At 42.8% G+C, this 20,235-nt stretch overlaps 1 protein-coding gene across 1 annotated transcript; it reads right to left on the bottom strand.

Annotated features, from left to right (window-relative positions):
* Nucleotides 1-5,210: 5,210 nt before the first annotated feature.
* Nucleotides 5,211-20,008, bottom strand: LOC134302643 (zinc finger protein ZFP2-like). Its single transcript, XM_062987814.1, has 7 exons — nucleotides 19,951-20,008; nucleotides 19,150-19,284; nucleotides 17,233-18,105; nucleotides 11,377-11,500; nucleotides 7,836-7,969; nucleotides 7,581-7,691; nucleotides 5,211-6,365 (listed from the first exon to the last, which is right to left on the bottom strand). Exons 3-7 carry the CDS (start codon nucleotides 18,101-18,103, stop codon nucleotides 5,557-5,559), a joined length of 2,049 nt encoding a protein of 682 aa, XP_062843884.1. The 5' UTR covers nucleotides 18,104-18,105; nucleotides 19,150-19,284; nucleotides 19,951-20,008; the 3' UTR covers nucleotides 5,211-5,556.
* Between the last annotated feature and the right edge of the window lie 227 nt (nucleotides 20,009-20,235).

Below are 20,235 nucleotides of genomic sequence, written 5' to 3'. Positions count from 1 at the left end.
CTTTCAACAGGTAAACTTAACCAGTCTCACCCAGTTCCAGAAAGTCCAATCCTACATAATGGTTGACCCAGTTCACCAGTAATCCATTTGCTTTGACTGCCAGTCTGAAAGCCTCTGTAGGACACCTGACGACTGTAGAATAGGTCCTAAACAGTTGAAAGTTGTTGAGCACACAAAACCAGGTTGACCACCCGGGTCCAAAATAAACAGCAAATTTGAATTTGGCACAATTCTAGAATTGAATCCAGACCAAGGTTAGGTTGGGATAATAGAACAGGATATTCTCCCAACAAGGGCCTGAGGAACATAAATGTCATTTTTGTCAGGAGTGTCTAACATGGCTACTGAACAGTTTACCTTATTGACCTGCTGTAGAATTTTGGCAGGACCTTGCCACTTAGGGGTTGGTTTGGCCATGAATGCATCCCCCACCCGAGACAGTGGATGGGTCCGGATCCAAACAAGGTCTCCGTCTTGAAAAGTGGTCACTTTTCTCTTCTGGTCATAATATCTTTTCTGCAGCCGCTCAACGGTCCCAAGATCGATGGTTGGCCCTCGGTGGACCGTACAGAGCTTTCTGAACAGTTGAGTCAAAGGTGGAACTTTTGAAGACATGGGACCTGTTACATCTGGTGTAAAGCTAACACTGCATTCCACCATAATCCACCATCATACCAACAGTCGGACGTGATGGTGGTAGTGTGATGGTCTGGGGGTGCTTTGAAGGTCAAAGATCGTGGATAACTTGTAGTAATTGAAGGGAAGCATGAATTCTGCTCTCTATCCCATCAGTTTGATTGCAGTTGTATCCGCCAAAGGTGACAATCAATCTTTATCTTTAATAAATAAAATGATTATTTGAAAGCTGTGTTTTGTGGTCACTTGTGTTGTCTTATATAAATATTTGGTGGAAGATTTGAAACATTTAAATGTAGAAAATTAGCAAAAATAGCCGCTCAGGTGGCGCAGCGGTAAAACACACACTGGAACACCAGAGCTGGGATCTCGAATACATTGTATCGAGTCTCGGCTCTGCCTACCGGCTGAGACACAATCGCGCTATTGGACGCGCTGAAAAAGGGAAAGAATGCATAATATACTGTATATATATATATATACACGTATATATTAGGGCTGTCAAACGATTAAAAAATTTAATCGCGATTAATCTCAGAATTTCATATAGTTAATCGCGATTAATCGCATTAAAAAAATCTGTGTAAATGTTATAGAAAACAAGGATTTTTAAGTGAAATGTTACAATTAAAATGGTGAACACATTTTATGCTAAATGTACTGATGTTAAAAACTGCTGTGACAAGAGAAAACTGTAAGGGAGTTTTATTCAGTCACATACTAGGCAGTAATACTATCCAGCAGAGACCCTTGACTTCGTATATACTGTATGTCAGATTGTAGGTAAAAATTTCTCCATCAGCAAACATTGTAGATCAGCGGTGCTTTAGGTGGGATAAGGTGTAGTTATTGTAACAGACTTTTCTGTGGTTGTATCGTGACAATGGTTTGATGGACGTTTCTACACGAAGTGAGTGTGTTTTGACCCTTTGGGGCTTCCATAGTTCATGGAATAGCATGCTTGGCTAACGCGATGACTCTAGCTGTCCGCTATTCGGTACCATAACAGAAAAAGTAATAAAAGTGTTCTGCTCCCGACAACTTGTGAATATACTGTGTATTTATTTATTTATTAAGAAAGTGCATCACTACGACGCTCGGTTACATTTGAGAAACGCCGTCTTAATGAGAGATGCCATGCACGGTCAAGTCTCAACATGAACTACGGATGACTCGCAGAGCCAAATAGAATTTGCGTTAACGGCACTCTTTTTTTAAATCGCGTTAAATTGAGATTGCGTTAATGCGTTATTATCGCGTTCACTTCGACAGCCCTAGTATATATATATACTGATCAGCCATAAGATTAAAACCACCTCCTTGTTTCTACACTCTATTTTATCAGCTCCACTTACCATATAGAAGCACTTTGTAGTTCTACAATTACTGACTGTAGTCCATCTGTTTCTCTGCATGCTTTGTTACCCCCCTTTCATGCTGTTCTTCAATGGTCAGGACCACCACAGAGCAGGTATTATTTAGGTGGTGGATCATTCTCAGCACTGCAGTGACACTGACATGGTGGTGGTGTGTTAGTGTGTGTTGTGCTGGTATAAGTGGATCAGACACAGCAGCGCTGCTGGAGTTTTTAAACACCTCACTGTCACTGCTGGACTGAGAATAGTAGACCAACCAAAAATATCCAGCCAACAGCGCCCCGTGGGCAGCGTCCTGTGACCTCTGATGACCAAACAGCAGCAATAGATGAGCGATCGTCTCTGACTTTACATCTACAAGGTGGACTGACTAGACTAAATAATACCTGCTCTGTGGTGGTCCTGTGGGGGTCCTGACCATTGAAGAACAGCATGAAAGTTGGTAACAAAGCATGTAGAGAAACAGATAGACTACAGTCAGTAATTGTAGAACTACAAAGTGCTTCTATATGGTAAGTGGAGCTGATAAAATAGACAGTGAGTGTAGAAACGAGGAGGTGTGTGTATGTGAGTATTTAAACAGTAACGGTCCCAATATTCAACTTTAAGGGATTCTGCAGTCAATGATTTAAAAGTGAAACGAGTTTTAAATACCACAATATTGTATTTCTGTATTCATGTTGTGATTGATGGTATCTGCTTCTTATTATTATTATTTTTCTCCTCATTTTTCAGCACATTTTCATCTGCGTACTTTATCATTTAACCTGCTGTAGAATGGAGTTGAGAATAAATCAATAAAAAAGGAAGAACCTGAAAATAAAGGTTACGTCTGAAAGGAAGGGGTAAGCCGTGGTGGGGTGGTGTTGGAGCCTATCCCAGTTTTTCAATGGGCACAAGGCACACAGTAACACCAGTCCATTGCAGGGCACACACACATACACACAACCATTCACCTATAAGACAATTCAGTGTCTCCAATTAACCTGACTGCATGTTTTTGGACCCATGCAGACACGGGGAGAACATGCAAACTTCACACAGAAAGGACCCCGCCCTGTCTGGGGATCGAACCCAGGACCTTCTTGCTGTGAGGTGACAGTGCTACCCACTGAGCCACCGTGCCGCCCGTCCTGTACATTAATGTTTGTATATTCATAAATAGTATCTTTGGTTCTACAAGGTTCTATTTTTTTGACTCTAGTAGTTTATTTTTGTACCTCAGCCTTACCCACATTCTTCTGTTCTGTACTGTTGCTCCATCCACATTCTCGTTCAGTCAGTAGTTGCATTCATATGTTTTGAATTAGTTTATTACTCTTGCTACACTCACATTCTTCTGTGATGGAGCTTTTTAGTGTCTTGCTCCACCAATATGTTCCTGATCAGCACTTTTGCCCCACATATGATACTGTGTGGTGCCTCAGTTCCACCCCCATATTACTGTGTGGCACCTCAGATACTCCAACACATTCTTTGTGATACTCAGCTCTACCTACATGTTTCCATACAGGTATTTAGGTGGAGCTCAGCCAACAATTAATGCAATGATTGGCCGGGTGCGTGTGCATCACCACCCTGGGGAACACATGGATGTTACTTTGACACGTAGCTCCTACCTAAGCATCGTTGCAGACCATGTTCACCCTTTCATGGAGACGCTTCCCTGATATCTGTGGCCCCTTTCAGCAGGATGATGCTCCCTGACACACAAGGTTTGAGGAGCACAACGACCAGTTTGAGGTGTCGATCCAATCCAGCGTCTGTGGGACGTGCTGGACGAACAAGTCCGATCCTTGGAGGCTCCACGTCACAACCTTCAGGAGTTACAGGATCTGCTGCTGACATCTTGGTGCCAGATACCACAGCTCACCTTCAGGGGTCTAGAGAAGTCCATGTCTCGTCGGGTCAGGGCTGTTTTGGCAATATAAGGAAGGCGGTCATAATGTTACTAACCATGTATGATGCATGAAAACGTTTCATCTGTAGTGTTTAAGGAGTACTTTTATTTAAAAACAGAACTTGCACCACTGTGCTTACAAATAAAATCCAAAAGCCTTCATCAATCCTCTTCATTCATCATCACCATGTAACACTAATCATGTAACATCTAATACATGCTACAAACGTTATAATAAAAGAAACAGAACATTTTATATGAATGGATTCTAAAAGGGACTACGTGTTAAAAATAGGGTTCTAGAGACTAGAGGTCGATATTAACGAGGTCAGAGCTTAAAGACGTACAGATCTGCATCTAAAACTATAAAACCGCCTCCTTTTTATCAGCTCCACTTACCATATAGAAGCACTTTGTAGTTCTACAATTACTGACTGTTGTCCATCTGTTTCTCTACGTGCTTTGTTACCCCCTTTCATGCTGTTCTTCAATGGTCAGGACCCCCACAGAGCAGGTATTATTTAGGTGGTGGATGATTCTCAACTCTGCAGTGACACTGGTGGTGTGTTAGTGTGTGTTGTGCTGGTATGAGTGGATCAGACACAGCAGTGCTGCTGGAGTTTTTAAACACCGTGTCCACTCACTGTCCACTCTATTAGACACTCCTACCTAGTCGGTCCACCTCGTAGATGTAAAGTCAGAGACGATCGCTCATCTATTGCTGCTGTTTGAGTCGCTCATCTTCTAGACCTTCATCAGTGGTCACAGGACGCTGCACACGGGGCGCTGTTGGCTGGATGTTTTTGGTTGGTGGACGATTCTCAGTCCAGCAGTGACGGTGAGGTGTTTAAAAACTCCAGCAGCGCTGCTGTGTCTGATCCACTCATACCGGCACAACACACGCTAACACACCACCACCATGTCAGTGTCACTGTCACTGCTGGACTGAGAATAGTCCACCAACCAAAAACATCCAGCCAACAGCGCCCCGTGGGCAGCGTCCTGTGACCACTGATGAAGGTCTAGAAGATGAGCGACTCAAACAGCAGCAATAGATGAGCGATCGTCTCTGACTTAACATCTACAAGGTGGACCGACTAGGTAGGCGTGTCTAATAGAGTGGACAGTGAGTGGACACGGTGTTTAAAACTCCAGCAGCGCTGCTGTGTCTGATCCACTCATACCAGCACAACACACACTAACACACCAGCACCATGTCAGTGTCACTGCAGTGCTGAGAATCATCCACCACCTAAATAATGCCTGCTCTGTGGGGGTCAAAGCATGTAGAGAAACAGATGGACTACAGTCAGTAATTGTAGAACTACAAAGTGCTTCTATATGGTATATATCAGAACGTCTAAGGGACTGTAGACCTTGCTCACCTCAGACTGTTAGTGTTCAGTACTTTAACCATTACAAAGAGAAAAACACACAATGTTCTAATGGAAGAGCAGGTCCAGGGTATGAGAACCCCACCAGCAGGTGTCTGGTCTGGTCTGGTCTTCAGGACATTTAAACAGTAACACAATATGGGTGCGTCCCAAATAATACGAACACGGCTACAGATACGGCTACATTAATCAGGACCTAGCGTGGTTCGAGAACACTGCATCAAGCGAAGAGTTCAGAAACGGTCGGCGTTCATCCAGTGTGAGTGCGCAGGTGCTTCTTCAGAGAATTCTGCTGGTTGAAGCACTTGCCACAGTGCGGGCACTGGTACGGCTTCTCTCCGGAGTGAACGCGCTTGTGTTTCTTGAACGCGCTCGGGTCGAGGAAGCTCTTCTCGCACTGCGCGCAGTGGTAGGGCTTCTCCCCGGTGTGAATGCGCTGGTGGATCTTGAGGGCGCTCTGATGGTTGAAGCTCTTGCCGCACTCGGAGCACTCGAAGGGTTTCTCGCCGGTGTGAATGCGCTGGTGCTTCTTGAGATTGCTCTGGTTGTTGAAGCTCTTGCCGCACTCGAAGCACTGGTAGGGCTTCTCTCCCGTGTGAATGCGCTGGTGCGTCCGGAGATGGCTCTCTTGATTGAAGCTCTTCTCGCACTGCGAGCACTGGTAGGGCTTCTCGCCGGTGTGGATGCGCTCGTGGATGGTGAGGTTGCTCTGGTCGGTGAAGAACTTCTCGCAGTGTGAGCAGAAGTACAGATTCTCTCCGGTGTGAATGCGCTGGTGCACTTTGAGAGCACTCCAGCAGCTGAAGCCTTTGCCGCAATCCGAGCAGAGGTACATTTCTCTGTGCTTCCGTCCGTTGGGCTCGTTCAGGCCGAGAGCACCCGAGGGGGTCTGCAGACCAGCGGAGCTTCCGTCGGGCATCACGTCCTCATGGACGACGCCTCCAGGTCTCACCGTGGTCTCGTCGTCCTCGTAGTGGCTCCTCTTGATGTGCGTGTAGAGGTCGTTCTGGGTGGAACAGGAATGTGGGCACAAGGAGCAGAAGAAGGTGGAGCTCACATCTGCAGAAGAAATGATGAAACCATGTAAAATACTACAGATTACACCCCCATACCATGATACACCCTGGTACTGACACCCTCTCATACCATGATACACCCTGGTACTGACACACCCTCATACCATGATACACCCTGGTACTGACACTCCCCCATACCATGACAGACCCTGGTACTGACACACCCACATACCATGATACACCCTGGTACTGACACACCCACATACCATGATACACCCTGGTACTGACACACCCACATACCATGATACACCCTGGTACTGACACACCCACATACCATGATACACCCTGGTACTGACACACCCACATACCATGATACACCCTGGCTTTTAAACTTGTTGCTGATTACAGTCTGGATCCTTTTCTTCTTCATTTTTCCCTAAAAAAGAGCTGGAATGCTGATTCATCTGACCACAATACACATTTCCACTGTGTGATGGTCCATCCTAGATGCCTCAGAGCCCAGAGAAGTCGACGCCGCTTCTGGACGTGGTTAACATAAAGCTTCTTTTTTGCACAGTAAAGTGTTAAGTATGATTAGTGCAGTAACTCTGTATTGTAGAGCTTGATAAAGGTTTGATAAACTAATCCCTCACCCATGTGATTATATCAGTTAGTGTTGAGTGGAGGTTCTTGATGCGGCGCCGTCTGAGGGATGGAAGATCACGAGCGTTCAGATTAAGCTCGTGCCCTTGTCCTTTACACACTGAAATTCCTCCTGATTCCTTGAATGGTTTCATGATATTCTGCACTGTAGAGGGAGAACATGCAAATCCCTTCCAATCTTTCTTTGAAGTTCATTGTTTTTAAACATTTCAATCATTTTCTCACACATTTGTGGACAAACTGGATCCTCTGATCATCTTTACTCATCAGAGACTCTCAGCCTTTCCTGGATGCTGCTTTTGTACCAAACCATGATTACAATCACCTGTTCATATCATTATTTAGTGTTTTCACCTCATTACTAGCTCTAAACTGCCCCCGTCCCAACTTTTTTTGGAATGTGTTGCAGGTCTGAAATGCAGGAATGGATGTTTATTAATAAATGAAATGAAGTTGAGCAGATAAAAGATGAAATATCTCAACTTCATCCTGTCTGACATCATATAAAAGTCAAAGTCAATGTAAGGAACTCCATGCTGTCCCAACGTTTTCTGATTTGAGGTTGTACATAATAGAAATATCTCACTGAGTTCACCTTTATCTTCAGGTTCTTCCTCTTTCATGTGGAGATCTCCGTTCTGCTGGTTCACTGGAGCGACGTGTCCCGTACATGTGACGTGTTCCTCTGAGACTGACGCACCTTCACCTGAAATACATGAAGTAAACACACAGACTGAAATGAAGAACGTGTTGATGAGAACAGAGCACTCAGTATACAACGATACAGGAACAGGTGGGATTCAGATTAGGAACGGTACTGTAACGATCTCAGTGCACCACGTTTACTTACACAAGTCACCTTCATCATCATCATCGTCTTCCTTTTTTATTTTTATCTTCAGAAAGTCTTCGTTCTCTGTGGGCACACAGGTGTCGCTTTCCAACGCTGCCGATTCCATTATTAAAAAATGATTTAATACGATTCTGAAAAAGAGAATAAACACAGAAACACAGTGTTTATATACTATACACACTAATACAATCAAATCTCATTATTCGAATAGAGACACAAGCTAAATAAACTACCTACATTTCTAACCAGTAATCAGATCATTGAGATCATAAACAATTAGTATTCCAATTAGTGCTGCAAAATTCATCTTATTTTTCACATTTTCCTGGCAATTTTCCTCCCAATCTAGGCGTGTCCAATTACCCGATTGCATTATGTTTCCTGTCTACTGGTGCTAACCTCCACTCCTACATAAAGAGTCATTACTACTCTGGATTGCAATAAAAGAAGAGTCTCGTTAAAGCAGTTTTTTGATCTTCTTTATATATTTATTTTGTTTGTGCATTTTCTCCCTTTTAGCGCATCCAACTGCCAGATTGCGTCATTCTTCCTCTCCACTAATGCCGATCCCAGCTCCGATTGAGGAGAACGAAGCTAACCCACGCCCCCTCCGACACGTGGGCAGCAGCCGTATGCATCTCGTCACCTACACCAGACGAGATCAGCTGCGAATCAGCGCTGTGTACGGAGAGACGCACCCCGAGCCGCACTTCCTCCCCGTCTCTGTGCGGGCGCCATCAATCAGCCAGCAGAGGTGAGAGAGAGACCCCATCCGGTTTAATATCCCACCCCTATCTGAACAACAGGCCAATCGTTGTTCATGTGGCTGCTCAATACGATGTATTCCCACTATTTCAGATGGGTTTCAAATACATCCCAGCTGCAGATATCTCTTCAACACTTCTTGATTGCAATAATTTAATTATAAGGGTCGTTCCTGGGACCTTAAAACTTTTTGAGCATAAAACACTGTTTTAATTTGTTATACTTTTCCAAACTAATATTGTTCGAGCTCAAGCACACACACTGTAGGTTATATTAAAGCATTGTTATGCCGTCTCTGACCCAGAATGTCCTGTTACCCTGTTACGGACAAATGCAGAACTGTCGTGTTTCCGTCTTTCAGCTGCACTTAAGGCCGTTCTTTAAAGGATTCACACATAATATCAATATTTCTGTTATTATTATAACCAAACTATATAATAAAGCTATATAAATCACACACGCACCTCATATACACTGTGACGTCCAGCCTGTTACGTATTAGGTTGTAACAGGGTGGACCATAACAGGGTGGACATTCTGACATCAAATGATGGTTGACCACATAAGACTTTTATGAAGAATTACAGGGTGGACATGTTACGGTCGACCATATAAGACTTTTAGGATCAAATGTGGAAAAAACAACATTAAAATGATAAGTTTAATAAGCCGCTCATCTTCCACAGTCGTTTTCCATCCAGGAAATGATGTCAGTATGTAAAACAGCTCTTCATTTTTAGAGACAGTAGTCAGAAATAACAGGGTGGACGGAAACTTGAGGGACGTGTGAAAAACCCTCATAATCAGCAATAAAATCAAACTTGGGGACTTAGAGGGATTTAATCAAACCTTTTAAACAGTATTGAAAGACTGAGATATTTTCATGATTAAACCTCATATATCATCACTAAATCAGAATGTACAGCACTGGGGATCATGGGAAAACCTCTGCTATCTAAGGGATAAAAACAGTGTAAAATGTATACATTTTAGGGGGTAGAAAACATTGTGTTTAGTGTTTGGAAGTGTTCATTATTTCAGTGAGATGTTTAGATAATTATATTGTTTAAAATGTACTTAATAAATACGATGATCAGAACTGGGGACACAAAAGGCACCGAATTGTAGGAATGACCCATAAACGGACACTGGAATGTGAGCAACACTACAGGAAATTACACAGAGAAATCACATTACTAATGTACCCATAAAAACTCAGATGTTGGTCGTAGCGCTTTTAACACCATCCAGCCTTTAATGCTTAAAGAGAAGCTCCAAATGATGCAAGTGAACACCTTCACAACCTCCTGGATCACTGACTACCTGACAGACAGACCGCAGTTTGTGCGACTGAAAGGAGGTGTCTCTGATCAGGTGGTTAGCAGTATAGGAGCACCGCAGCACCGTTCTCTCACCTTTTCTCTTTACCCTGTATACCTCAGATGTCCAGTACAACTCTGAGTCCTGTCATCTACAAAAGTTCTCAGATGACTCAGCAGTGGTGGGGTGTATCAGGGGTGGAGATGAGAATGAGTACAGGGATCTGGTTGACCGCTTTGTCTCATGGTCCAGGAACAACCTACTTCTTTTAAATGTGACTAAGACAAAAGATGGTCCTAGACTTCAGGAAGACCAGGACTGCCTGGTCGGGAAGTGCAACACCGAGGCTGTCTACAGAAAGGGCCAGAGCAGACTTTATCTTTTAAGGAGGCTCAGGTCCTTCAATGTTTGCAGCAAGATGCTGCACATTTTTTACCAGTCTGTAGTCGAAAGTGTAATTTTCTATGCAGCCATCAGCAGCATTAGAGCCAAAGACTCCAAGAAGCTGAACAAGCTTATCAGGAAGGCTGGTTCTCTGCTGGGTTTTGCTCTGGAGCCCCTAGAGCCAGTTGTTGAGCAGAGAATCTTGCACAAGCTGCTCGATATAATGGACGACATCAAACACCCGCTACCAGACCTGCTGATCAAACAGCAAAGTGCTTTTAGTGGAAGCTTCCGCCAACTCCGCTGCAACAAAGAGCGCTATAGGAGGTTCTGCCCACAGCGGTGGCTACCTATAATAACTCTCACTGGTGCAGGAGAAGGACTCAGAACCTATAACACCCACTGAAGGCAATCAAACTTACAATTTGCACATGGTGCTGTTTTATTTGCACAGTTTTAAATTGCACAACGCACGTAACTACACCTTTAGTTTTTTTTGTTCTTGTCCTGCTAGATGTTTTATGCTTTTATTTTTTATATTATTACATTTTATTTTCTTTACATATATTTTAATATTTAATATTTTTATATTTTATATCTTACTTGTATTTACATTTGTCTTAATTTTTTTATTCTTTCCCTTCGAGGATAAATAAAGTACTCAATCAATCAATAATCTGATTAATATGTGCATATAAACACAGTAGTCAGATTATTATTATTATTATTAGATTTCTTGACAATCAGACCACTTTATGCATGTAAACATGCCATTACACTGTAAAAGCTTCAATATCTAGAGATCAAACTGAGCAAACAAAGCAAAACTCTGAATCGGTTCCAAGCAACTGAATCGGTTCGAATGAATCGGTTCACCAATACTGAATCATGTCTGATGCTAACGGTTAGCGGAGCAGCTAGCGGTTTGTGTGTTTAAATTAGATAGTAGTTAAAAGCTCCTCAAATCCTCACAGTGATATTTTATTATGAACTGCAGTTTTATTAATAATTAGAATGTAGGATGTAATAATTGAAGTGCAATAAGTAAATAAATCGATATTTTACTTACAGATGATTCACTTTAGTACAAACACACCAGCCGCTGGAGCTTCTTCTTCTTCTGTGGTTTATTGTCGGGTTGTGGAGCAGCTGAGGAGCTGCATTAAATCCCCCTGCTGCACTGGAGGATGGAGCTCCACATGCCCGACATTAAAATGTAAACAATTACAATTATTTAACTCAAATGATAAAATATTATAACTATTTATTAAGATTGAAGTTTTGTTGAACTCCTCTCAATAAGAAGTTCAGTCTTAATCATTACTCAAGGTGTGTTCAGTGATCTGCGTTTGCGATAGTTCCATCTCCTAGTTCCAAGGGCAGTGGTAGTCCAGTGGTTAAGGTCCTGGACTGGTAATTCAAGCCCCACTACCGCCAGGTTGCCACTGTTGGGCCCCTGAGCAAGGCCCTTAACTCTCAATTGCTCAAAAGAATTGTGTTCAGTCATAATTGTAAGTCACTTTGGATAAAGGATGTAAATCTCTATTTCCTCAGCTGCTCCCGTTAGGGGTCACCGGCGGATCGTGATCCGCATTATTGATCTGGCACAGGTTTTACCCCCGATGCCCTTCCTGACACGACGCTCTCTATTTATCCGGGCTTGAGACCGGCACCACAATGCACTGGTTTATGCATCCTAGCGGCTGGTACCTATAGGACGATTCAGTGTTTCCAATTAGCCTGGCTGCATGTTTCTGGACTGTGGGAGGAAACCGGAGCACCCGGAGGAAACCCACGCATACACGGGGAGAACGTGCAAACTCCACACAGAAAAGACCCGGACCGCCCCGCCTGGGGATCGACCCCAAGACCTTCTTGCTGTGAGGCGACAGTCCTACCCACAGAGCCACCTTGCTGCCCTATTTGCAATAGTTCCATATCAACATCAGTTACATCAGCTTGGTGAGTAATTCCGTACAATTGTTAAATTGTACATCTTTATTGAATTAAACATAAATAAAACCTGAGCTTCTCATCTTCTATAGCACAGCTCAAAAAAATGCAGTTTCTTAAATTTGCTTTGACTTGTGTTACATTGGGGCGGCACGGTGGCTAAGTGGGTAGCACTGTCGCCTCACATTTTACATTTTCAGCAGACGCTCTTATCCAAAGCGACTTACACAATGAGCTGAACACGATGAGCAATTGAGGGTTAAGGGCCTTGCTCAGGGACCCAACAGTGGCAACTTGGTGGTGGCGTGGCTTGAACCGGCAACCTTCTGTTTACTAGTCCAGTACCTTAACCACTGAGCTATCACTGCCACTGCCTCACAGCAAGAAGGTCCTGGGTTCGATCTCCAGGTGGGGCGGTCCGGGTCCTTTCTGTGCGGAGTTTGTATGTTCTCCCCGTGTCTGTGTGGGTTTCCTCCGGGAGCTCCGGTTTCCTCCCACAGTCAGGTTAACTGGAGACACTGAATTGCCCTGTAGGTGAATGAGTGTGTGTGTGTGTGTGTGTCTGGCCTGCGATGGACTGGCGTCTCGTCCAGGGTGTTACTGTGTGCCTTGCGCCCATTGAAAAGCTGGGATAGCCTCCAGCACCTCAGTAGACACGTGAGCTTGTTTTAACAGTTTAAGTGTTAAGGGACCCTCTGTGTTAAACCTGATGAATCTATATATTGGTACTTAGATCTTTTTGATTAAATCAGCTTGTTTTAGGAATTATCTGTTATAATAACCAAACACAGGATATTCATGTAGCGACTGTAAGTGTTTAATGTTTGTGGTGTGGGACGACCAACCCATTAAGTCAAAGAGACTGTAAACTGTAGCAAAGCATAGATCAGAACAAGGATATGAATCTATATCTAAGGTTTTGAGTGTTCTCAGGACCACAGTGGCTTTAATCATTTTAAAATGCAAGAAGCTTGGCACGACCTTGAACCCCTTCCAATTTGGCCATATAGCCAAACTGGGCAAGAAGGACATTGGTCACTGAGGTAATGAAGAACCCAACAGTCAGTATAAAAGAGCTGGGAGAAGATTGGAGATTCTCTGGTCTGATAATAGTCTGGTCTGGTCTGTCCCAGCCGTGCCCTGGGACTGCAGATCAGTTTTAGGTCGGGATGTAACGATGCACCACAAGACAGTTAAAAATCGATTCACATGTGTAACGATTCTAATCGGTTTACATGTATAATAAATCCATATTCACTTTAAACAGCAGAGGGCGCTGAATTTCATTTCAGCTATTCACCTCGCCTGGTTGACGTCACTACAAGGTTGCCAGGTTCGGAATTTTCCAGCCAAATGTATTTATGTGAGGATACTTATTTATACTTATTTGTATTATTCATTTATTTATTTAATGTGGGATTTATTTCATTTAAGTTTTTTTACACAAAAAGGGAAATGTGCAGCATTGTGCTGCATAGTCTGTACCTACCTCAGAAATAAAAGGGCATTCATTATTTAGATCAATAAAAGATAAGCACAAATACAGGATTTTATTTCATTTAAAGAGAAATAATAAAAGGAAACTTTGTCATAATTTGTCTTCAATTTAATTTTGTTTAAAAAAATCGGTAAAAAATCGTATTGTGAACCCAGTATCATAAATCGTATCGCATCGTGGGTAGAGCGTATCGTTACATCCCTAGTTTTATTTAAAAATATGTATTTAAAAAATATCACCACTGTATATACTGATACAATTCAGTACCAATTGTTTAGAATTATCTCCGATCATTACAATCAAGTTTAATTATTATAAAAGTTCAACATGAATGACATTAAATGCAAAAACTACAATAAGCAACACGAAAAAATGAGTAATTTATTTATATAAGTAAATATGATAGAAGTGTACACAAGATTTAAATAGAAACATTTTAAAGATAGATATTTAAAAAATAAATAAAAGGGCTTGTACATGTTGAGGACAACAGTATATTGAGTTATTATACTGCTAAAACTAAATATAATTACAGTTTGTTTAAATACATCACACATGTAAGTCATTCGGATAATTAATTAATACAATATAATGTTCGGAGTGTTCCAAAACATTTGCATTTTATCAGATATATGGCTTATACAAGACAAATCTTCCTACAGCTTATAAAACTAAATATCTCACAGCGATAAGGTCCTGGGTTCGATCCCCAGGTGGGGCGGTCCGGGTCCTTTCTGTGTGGAGTTTATCTATCATTTCTGTCATAATAATAATAATAATAATAATAAAAATAAATTCAACTTATATAGCGCCTGTCATAGTACCCACGGACGCTTTACATAGGAATCATCATCACAAACGAACAAGATCAAACTGAATCAGAAGAAGACGAGTGAACGTGCTGAGTAAACAAGTTCCACAGTGTTGGGGCAGCAACACTAAATGATCTACCACCCACGGTGGTCAACCTAAACCTAGGAGCAGCCAGGAGACCAGCATCAGACGACCTTATCCTACGAGAAGAGACATAACGGTGTAGAAGATCAGTCAGACACAAGCGAGCCAGACCATAAAGTGCCTTAAAAGTGAGCACTAGAATTTTATATTGATGCTTAGTGACTGGAAGCCAGTGGAGTCGTTCTGATGCCGGGGTGATATGCTCATGTTTTTTAGACCGGGTCAGCACTCGGGCAGCAACGTTCTGAACGATCTGCAGGGGTCGGAGGGATTTCAAGGGAAGCCCATAGAGGACAGAATTGCAGTAGTCTAGTTTGGAGGTAACAAAAGCATGTACCGGGGTCTCAGCAGCTTTAAATGACAGAAACGGACGCTGGAAGAAGGCGGACCTCACCAGTGAACTTATATGTGGCTCCAGTGACAGGAGAGGGTCAAACAGAACCCCTGGATTTCGGGTCTTGGAAGAAGACTGAACAGGGATAACAGCAATGGTGAGGGATGTGTTAGTGAGAGAGGAGACTCATGGGCATTCAGTAGAAGAAAAATTCTCACGCAGCCATGAGTTTAGATCATGGATGCACTCGGTGAAGGAGAGGGGTGGAAACGGGGCAGATGGTTTAGATATAGAAGTTTAGATATACCTGGGTGTCGTCTGCGTAACAGTGAAAATTCAACCCATGATGACGGAATATATCGCCAAGGGGCAGGATGTAAATAATAAACAGCAGTGGTCCCAACACAGAGCCCTGGGGAACACCCTGTTGAACAGGAGCAACATGAGATTTATGATTACCCTTGCAAATGAAATGACGCCTGTCGGATAAGTAGAATTTAAACCAGAAATTAGTGTAAAACACGACGTTAAAATCCTAATAAATAATAAACCAGTCGCAGTCACAACCATCAATAGAGAAATCATAAAATCTGACCCCTGGCTTTGGTTTGAAATACAAGGACACACATCAGACATCCCAAGTGTCCCGGAAGTTCCGGGAGTCTCCCGCATTTACATAGCGGCTCCCTGATACCCGCAAGTCAGATAAAATCTCCCGGAATCTAGAACGAGCGGCCAAGAGCGCACACACACACACACACACACACACACACACACATGCACACACACACACACATGCATGCACACACACATGCGCACACAGGCGACACAGACTTTATTCCCGATTGCGTATTAACTCTGTTATCTGATATACAATCTAGTGCACTATGTAGGGAACATAATTAATTATGTAATACACTATCTAGTGCACTATGTAGGGAACATAATTAATTATGTAATACACTATCTAGTGCACTGTGTAAGGAACATAAACAAATTGTCTAATTCACTTTCTAGTGCATTATGTAGGGAACCTAAATCCGTTAACTAATACGCTACCTAAAGCATTATGTAAGATACATAAGTCTATTATCTAGTACACTATCTAGTGCACTAAGTAAGGAACATAAATTCTTTTCTAATATACTATCTAGTGCACTATGTAGGGAACATGAATCTATTATCTTTCACACTATGTAGTGCACTATGTAGGAAACATACATTCTTTTCTAATATACTATCTAGTGCACTATGTAGGGAACCTAAATCCGTTAACTAATACGCTACCTAAAGCATTATGTAAGAAACATAAGTCTATTATCTAGTACACTATCTAGTGCACTAAGTAAGGAACATAAATTCTTTTCTAATATACAATCTAGTGCACTATGTAGGGAACATGAATCTATTATCTTTCACACTATGTAGTGCACTATGTAGGGAACATAAATTATTTTCTAATATACTATCTAGTGCACTATGTAGGGAACCTAAATCTGTTAACTAATACGCTACCTAAAGCATTATGTAAGAAACATAAGTCTATTATCTAGTACACTATCTAGTGCACTAAGTAAGGAACATAAATTCTTTTCTAATATACAATCTAGTGCACTATGTAGGGAACATGAATCTATTATCTTTCACACTATGTAGTGCACTATGTAGGGAACATAAATTATTTTCTAATATACTATCTAGTGCACTATGTAGGGAACCTAAATCTGTTAACTAATACGCTACCTAAAGCATTATGTAAGAAACATAAGTCTATTATCTAGTACACTATCTAGTGCACTAAGTAAGGAACATAAATTCTTTTCTAATATACAATCTAGTGCACTTTGTAGGGAACATAAATCTATTATCTTCCATACTATGTAGTGCACTATGTAGGGAACATAAATTATTTTCTAATATACTATCTAGTGCACTATGTAGGGAACCTAAATCCGTTAGTCCGGGGGTACCTCCCTGAAATGAGTTTTTGCAACTTGGGATGTCTGAGACATACGGAGTGGAACAACCGGTCCAGACGAAAGCTCATAGACCTCTGACTGACTTCCTAGCTCTGGAACCAATTTGTTAACATTCATGGTACATGATTAAGAATGGTTTATAGCTGCTAACACCTGTCTAAAATACTACATTAAAAAAGGAAAGAATTTATAATGATTCTGGACGGTTTGATGCCTCCGAGTGAGCACACTTATGTTTCTTAAGTGTTAATAAATATGTAAAGCCACTGCCACACTGCGAGCAGCAGTACGGTTTCTCCCCAGTGTGAATGCGCTGGTGTGTTCTGAGATGACTCTGATGATTAAACCTCTTCTCACACTCTGAGCACTGGTACGGTTTCTCTCCCGTGTGAATGCGCTGGTGTATTTTGAGATGACTCTGTTGATTGAACCTCTTCCCGCACTGCGAGCACTGATAGGGTCTCTCCCCGGTGTGAATGTGCTGGTGTATTTTAAGGTTACTCCGCTGTATAAAGCTCTTCCCACACTGTGAGCACTGGTACGGCTTCTCCCCGGTGTGAATGCGCTGGTGGGTTTTGAGATGGCTCTGGTCGGTGAAGCTCTTTCCGCACAGTGAACAGCGGTAGGGTCTCTCTCCGGTGTGAATGCGCTGGTGGGTTTTGAGATCGTTCTGCTGAGTGAAGCTCTTCTCACAGTGTGAGCACCGATACGGCTTCTCGCCGGTGTGAATGCGCTGGTGTTTTTGGAGATGGCTCTGTTGATAAAAACTCTTCTCACAGTGCGAGCAGCGATACGGTTTCTCTCCGGTGTGAATGCGCCGGTGGATTTTGAGAGTACTCTCTCGATTAAAACTCTTCCCGCAGTCTGAGCAGTGATGGGGTTTCTCTCCGGTGTGAATGCGCCGATGTCTCTTGAGAGCACTCTGGCAAGTGAAGCCCCTTCCACAGTCTACGCAGAGGTGAATTTCCTTGTGCTTTCGTCCATGAGAGGTGTTCAGTCTGACCGTACCAGAGGAGGTTTGATGACTGGAGCTTCTACTGGGCGTCAGATGTCCATATCCACTAGGCGTGGTCATTTCTGGAGCAGAAGAATGAAAGTGTGATTTACTACAAGTTATAAATGAACCAACATTGTAGAGAAGAGTGAACAATTACTCCACTTCTCACCCAGACTGAGGTCTTATACCAAAGTATTAAAATGAAATACATCCTGATTTATCGATTATCTGTTTTTATAAAGTAAATCCTCCACTAACTGACTGATATCTCATACAAGACATGCCAGCAATGGCCTATAACGCTAGACCACCCAAGAGCCTACAGTAGAACATACACCGAGCAGGTATAACATTCTGACCCCTGACAGGTGAAGTGAATAACACTGATTATCTCTTCATCACGGCACCTGTTAGTGGGGGGGATATATTATTATATTACGCAGCAAGTGAACTGAGCGAGTGGCTAGACGTCTGGGTCAGAGCATCTCCAAAGCTGCAGCTCTTGTGGGGTGTGTCCCGGTCTGTAGTGGTCAGTATCTATCAAAAGTGCTCCAAGGAAGGAACAGTGGTAAACCGGCGACAGGATCATGGGCGACCGAGGCTCATTGATGCACGTGTGGTCCGATCCAACAGACGAGCTCCTGTAGCTCAGACTGCTGAAGAAGTTCATGCTGGTTCTGATAGAAAGGTGTCAGAATACACAGAGCATCACAGTCTGTTGTGTATGAGGCAGCATAGCCGCAGGGTGCCCATGCTGACCCCTGTCCACCGCCGAAAGCGCCAACAATGGGCACGTGAGCATCGGAACTGGACCACGGAGCAATGGAAGAAGGTGGCCTGGTCTGATGAATCACGTTTTCGTCGCTTACCTGGGGAACCTCGGGTCCTGCATCCACGTGGACGTTACTCTGACACGTAGCTCCTACCTAAGCATCGTTACAGACCATGTCTGCTACATTATTAAGAACAGTTAACACTGGCATCGCACCAGTGTTGATTTCACAGTAACTGGACTCCAGATGACAGCGTAGATTAAGAATTCCAACTTCAGTTGGGCAATAATGTCTTAACCATCCTAACATTCAGGCTTAGATGAATCCTTGTTACCAAGGTTTTATTCTTACCATCTCTAAGACCATCTTCATCCTCCGGTTTTTCCCTCTTTGAAGGCTTCTTTTGAAAACCTCCATTCTGTTGTTCCACCGTCACTACATGCCCCTCCCAGGTGACGTGCCTTGCAGTGGTTGAAGTTCCACCATCTAAAATACCATTAGCATATACACTGATCAGCCATAACATTAAAACCACCTCCCTGTTTCTACACTCACTGTCCATTTTATCAGCTCCACTTACCATATAGAAGCACTTTGTAGTTCTACAATTACTGACTGTAGGCCATTTGTTTCTCAGCATGCTTTGTTAGCCCCCTTTCACGCAGTTCTTCAATGGTCAGGACCACCACAGAGCAGGTATTATTTAGGTGGTGGATGGTGCTGGTGTGTTAGTGTATGTCCACTCACTGTCCACTCTATTAGACGCTCCTACCTAGTCGGTCCACCTTGTAGATGTAAAGTCAGAGACGATCGCTCATCTATTGCTGCTGTTTGAGTCGGTCATCTTCTAGACCTTCATCAGTGGTCACAGGGCGCTGCCCACGGGGCGCTGTCGGCTGGATGTTTTTGGTCGGTGGACTATTCTCAGTCCAGCAGGGACAGTGAGGCGTTTAGATCCACTCATACCAGCACAACACACACTAACACACCACCACCATGTCAGTGTAACTGGTGAAACAGATGGACTACAGTCAGTAATTGTAGAACTACACAGTGCTTCTATATGGTAAGTGGAGCTGATAACATGGACAGTGAGTGTAGAAACAAGGAGGTGGTTTTAATGTTATGGCTGATCGGTGTATGAGTAATTACCAAGAGCATCATGATCTTCAGGATCTTCATCTTTTACAGGATTCTCTTGGTCCACTATTAGGACAGGACCCTCCCAGGTGACGTGTCCCTCAGAGCCTGCAGTGGTTTAAGTTCCACCATATAAAAACACATCAACATGTAACACAGATACAGAAGAGCTGGAGAATCTGTGAGTTTGTATTTCCTCAAACCAACAGATCAAATTAAAAACTGTTATTTAATCCAGAGTGAACTGGAGCAGCACTTTTATACAGGACACCATGTTAGATAATTACTGGTTCTGAT

This window comes from Trichomycterus rosablanca, chromosome 2 (genome assembly GCF_030014385.1).
Source record: "Trichomycterus rosablanca isolate fTriRos1 chromosome 2, fTriRos1.hap1, whole genome shotgun sequence".
Lineage (NCBI taxonomy): Eukaryota > Metazoa > Chordata > Actinopteri > Siluriformes > Trichomycteridae > Trichomycterus > Trichomycterus rosablanca.
The sequence above is the reverse complement of the archived record's forward strand: the minus strand, read 5'-3'. Positions and strand labels throughout refer to the sequence as shown.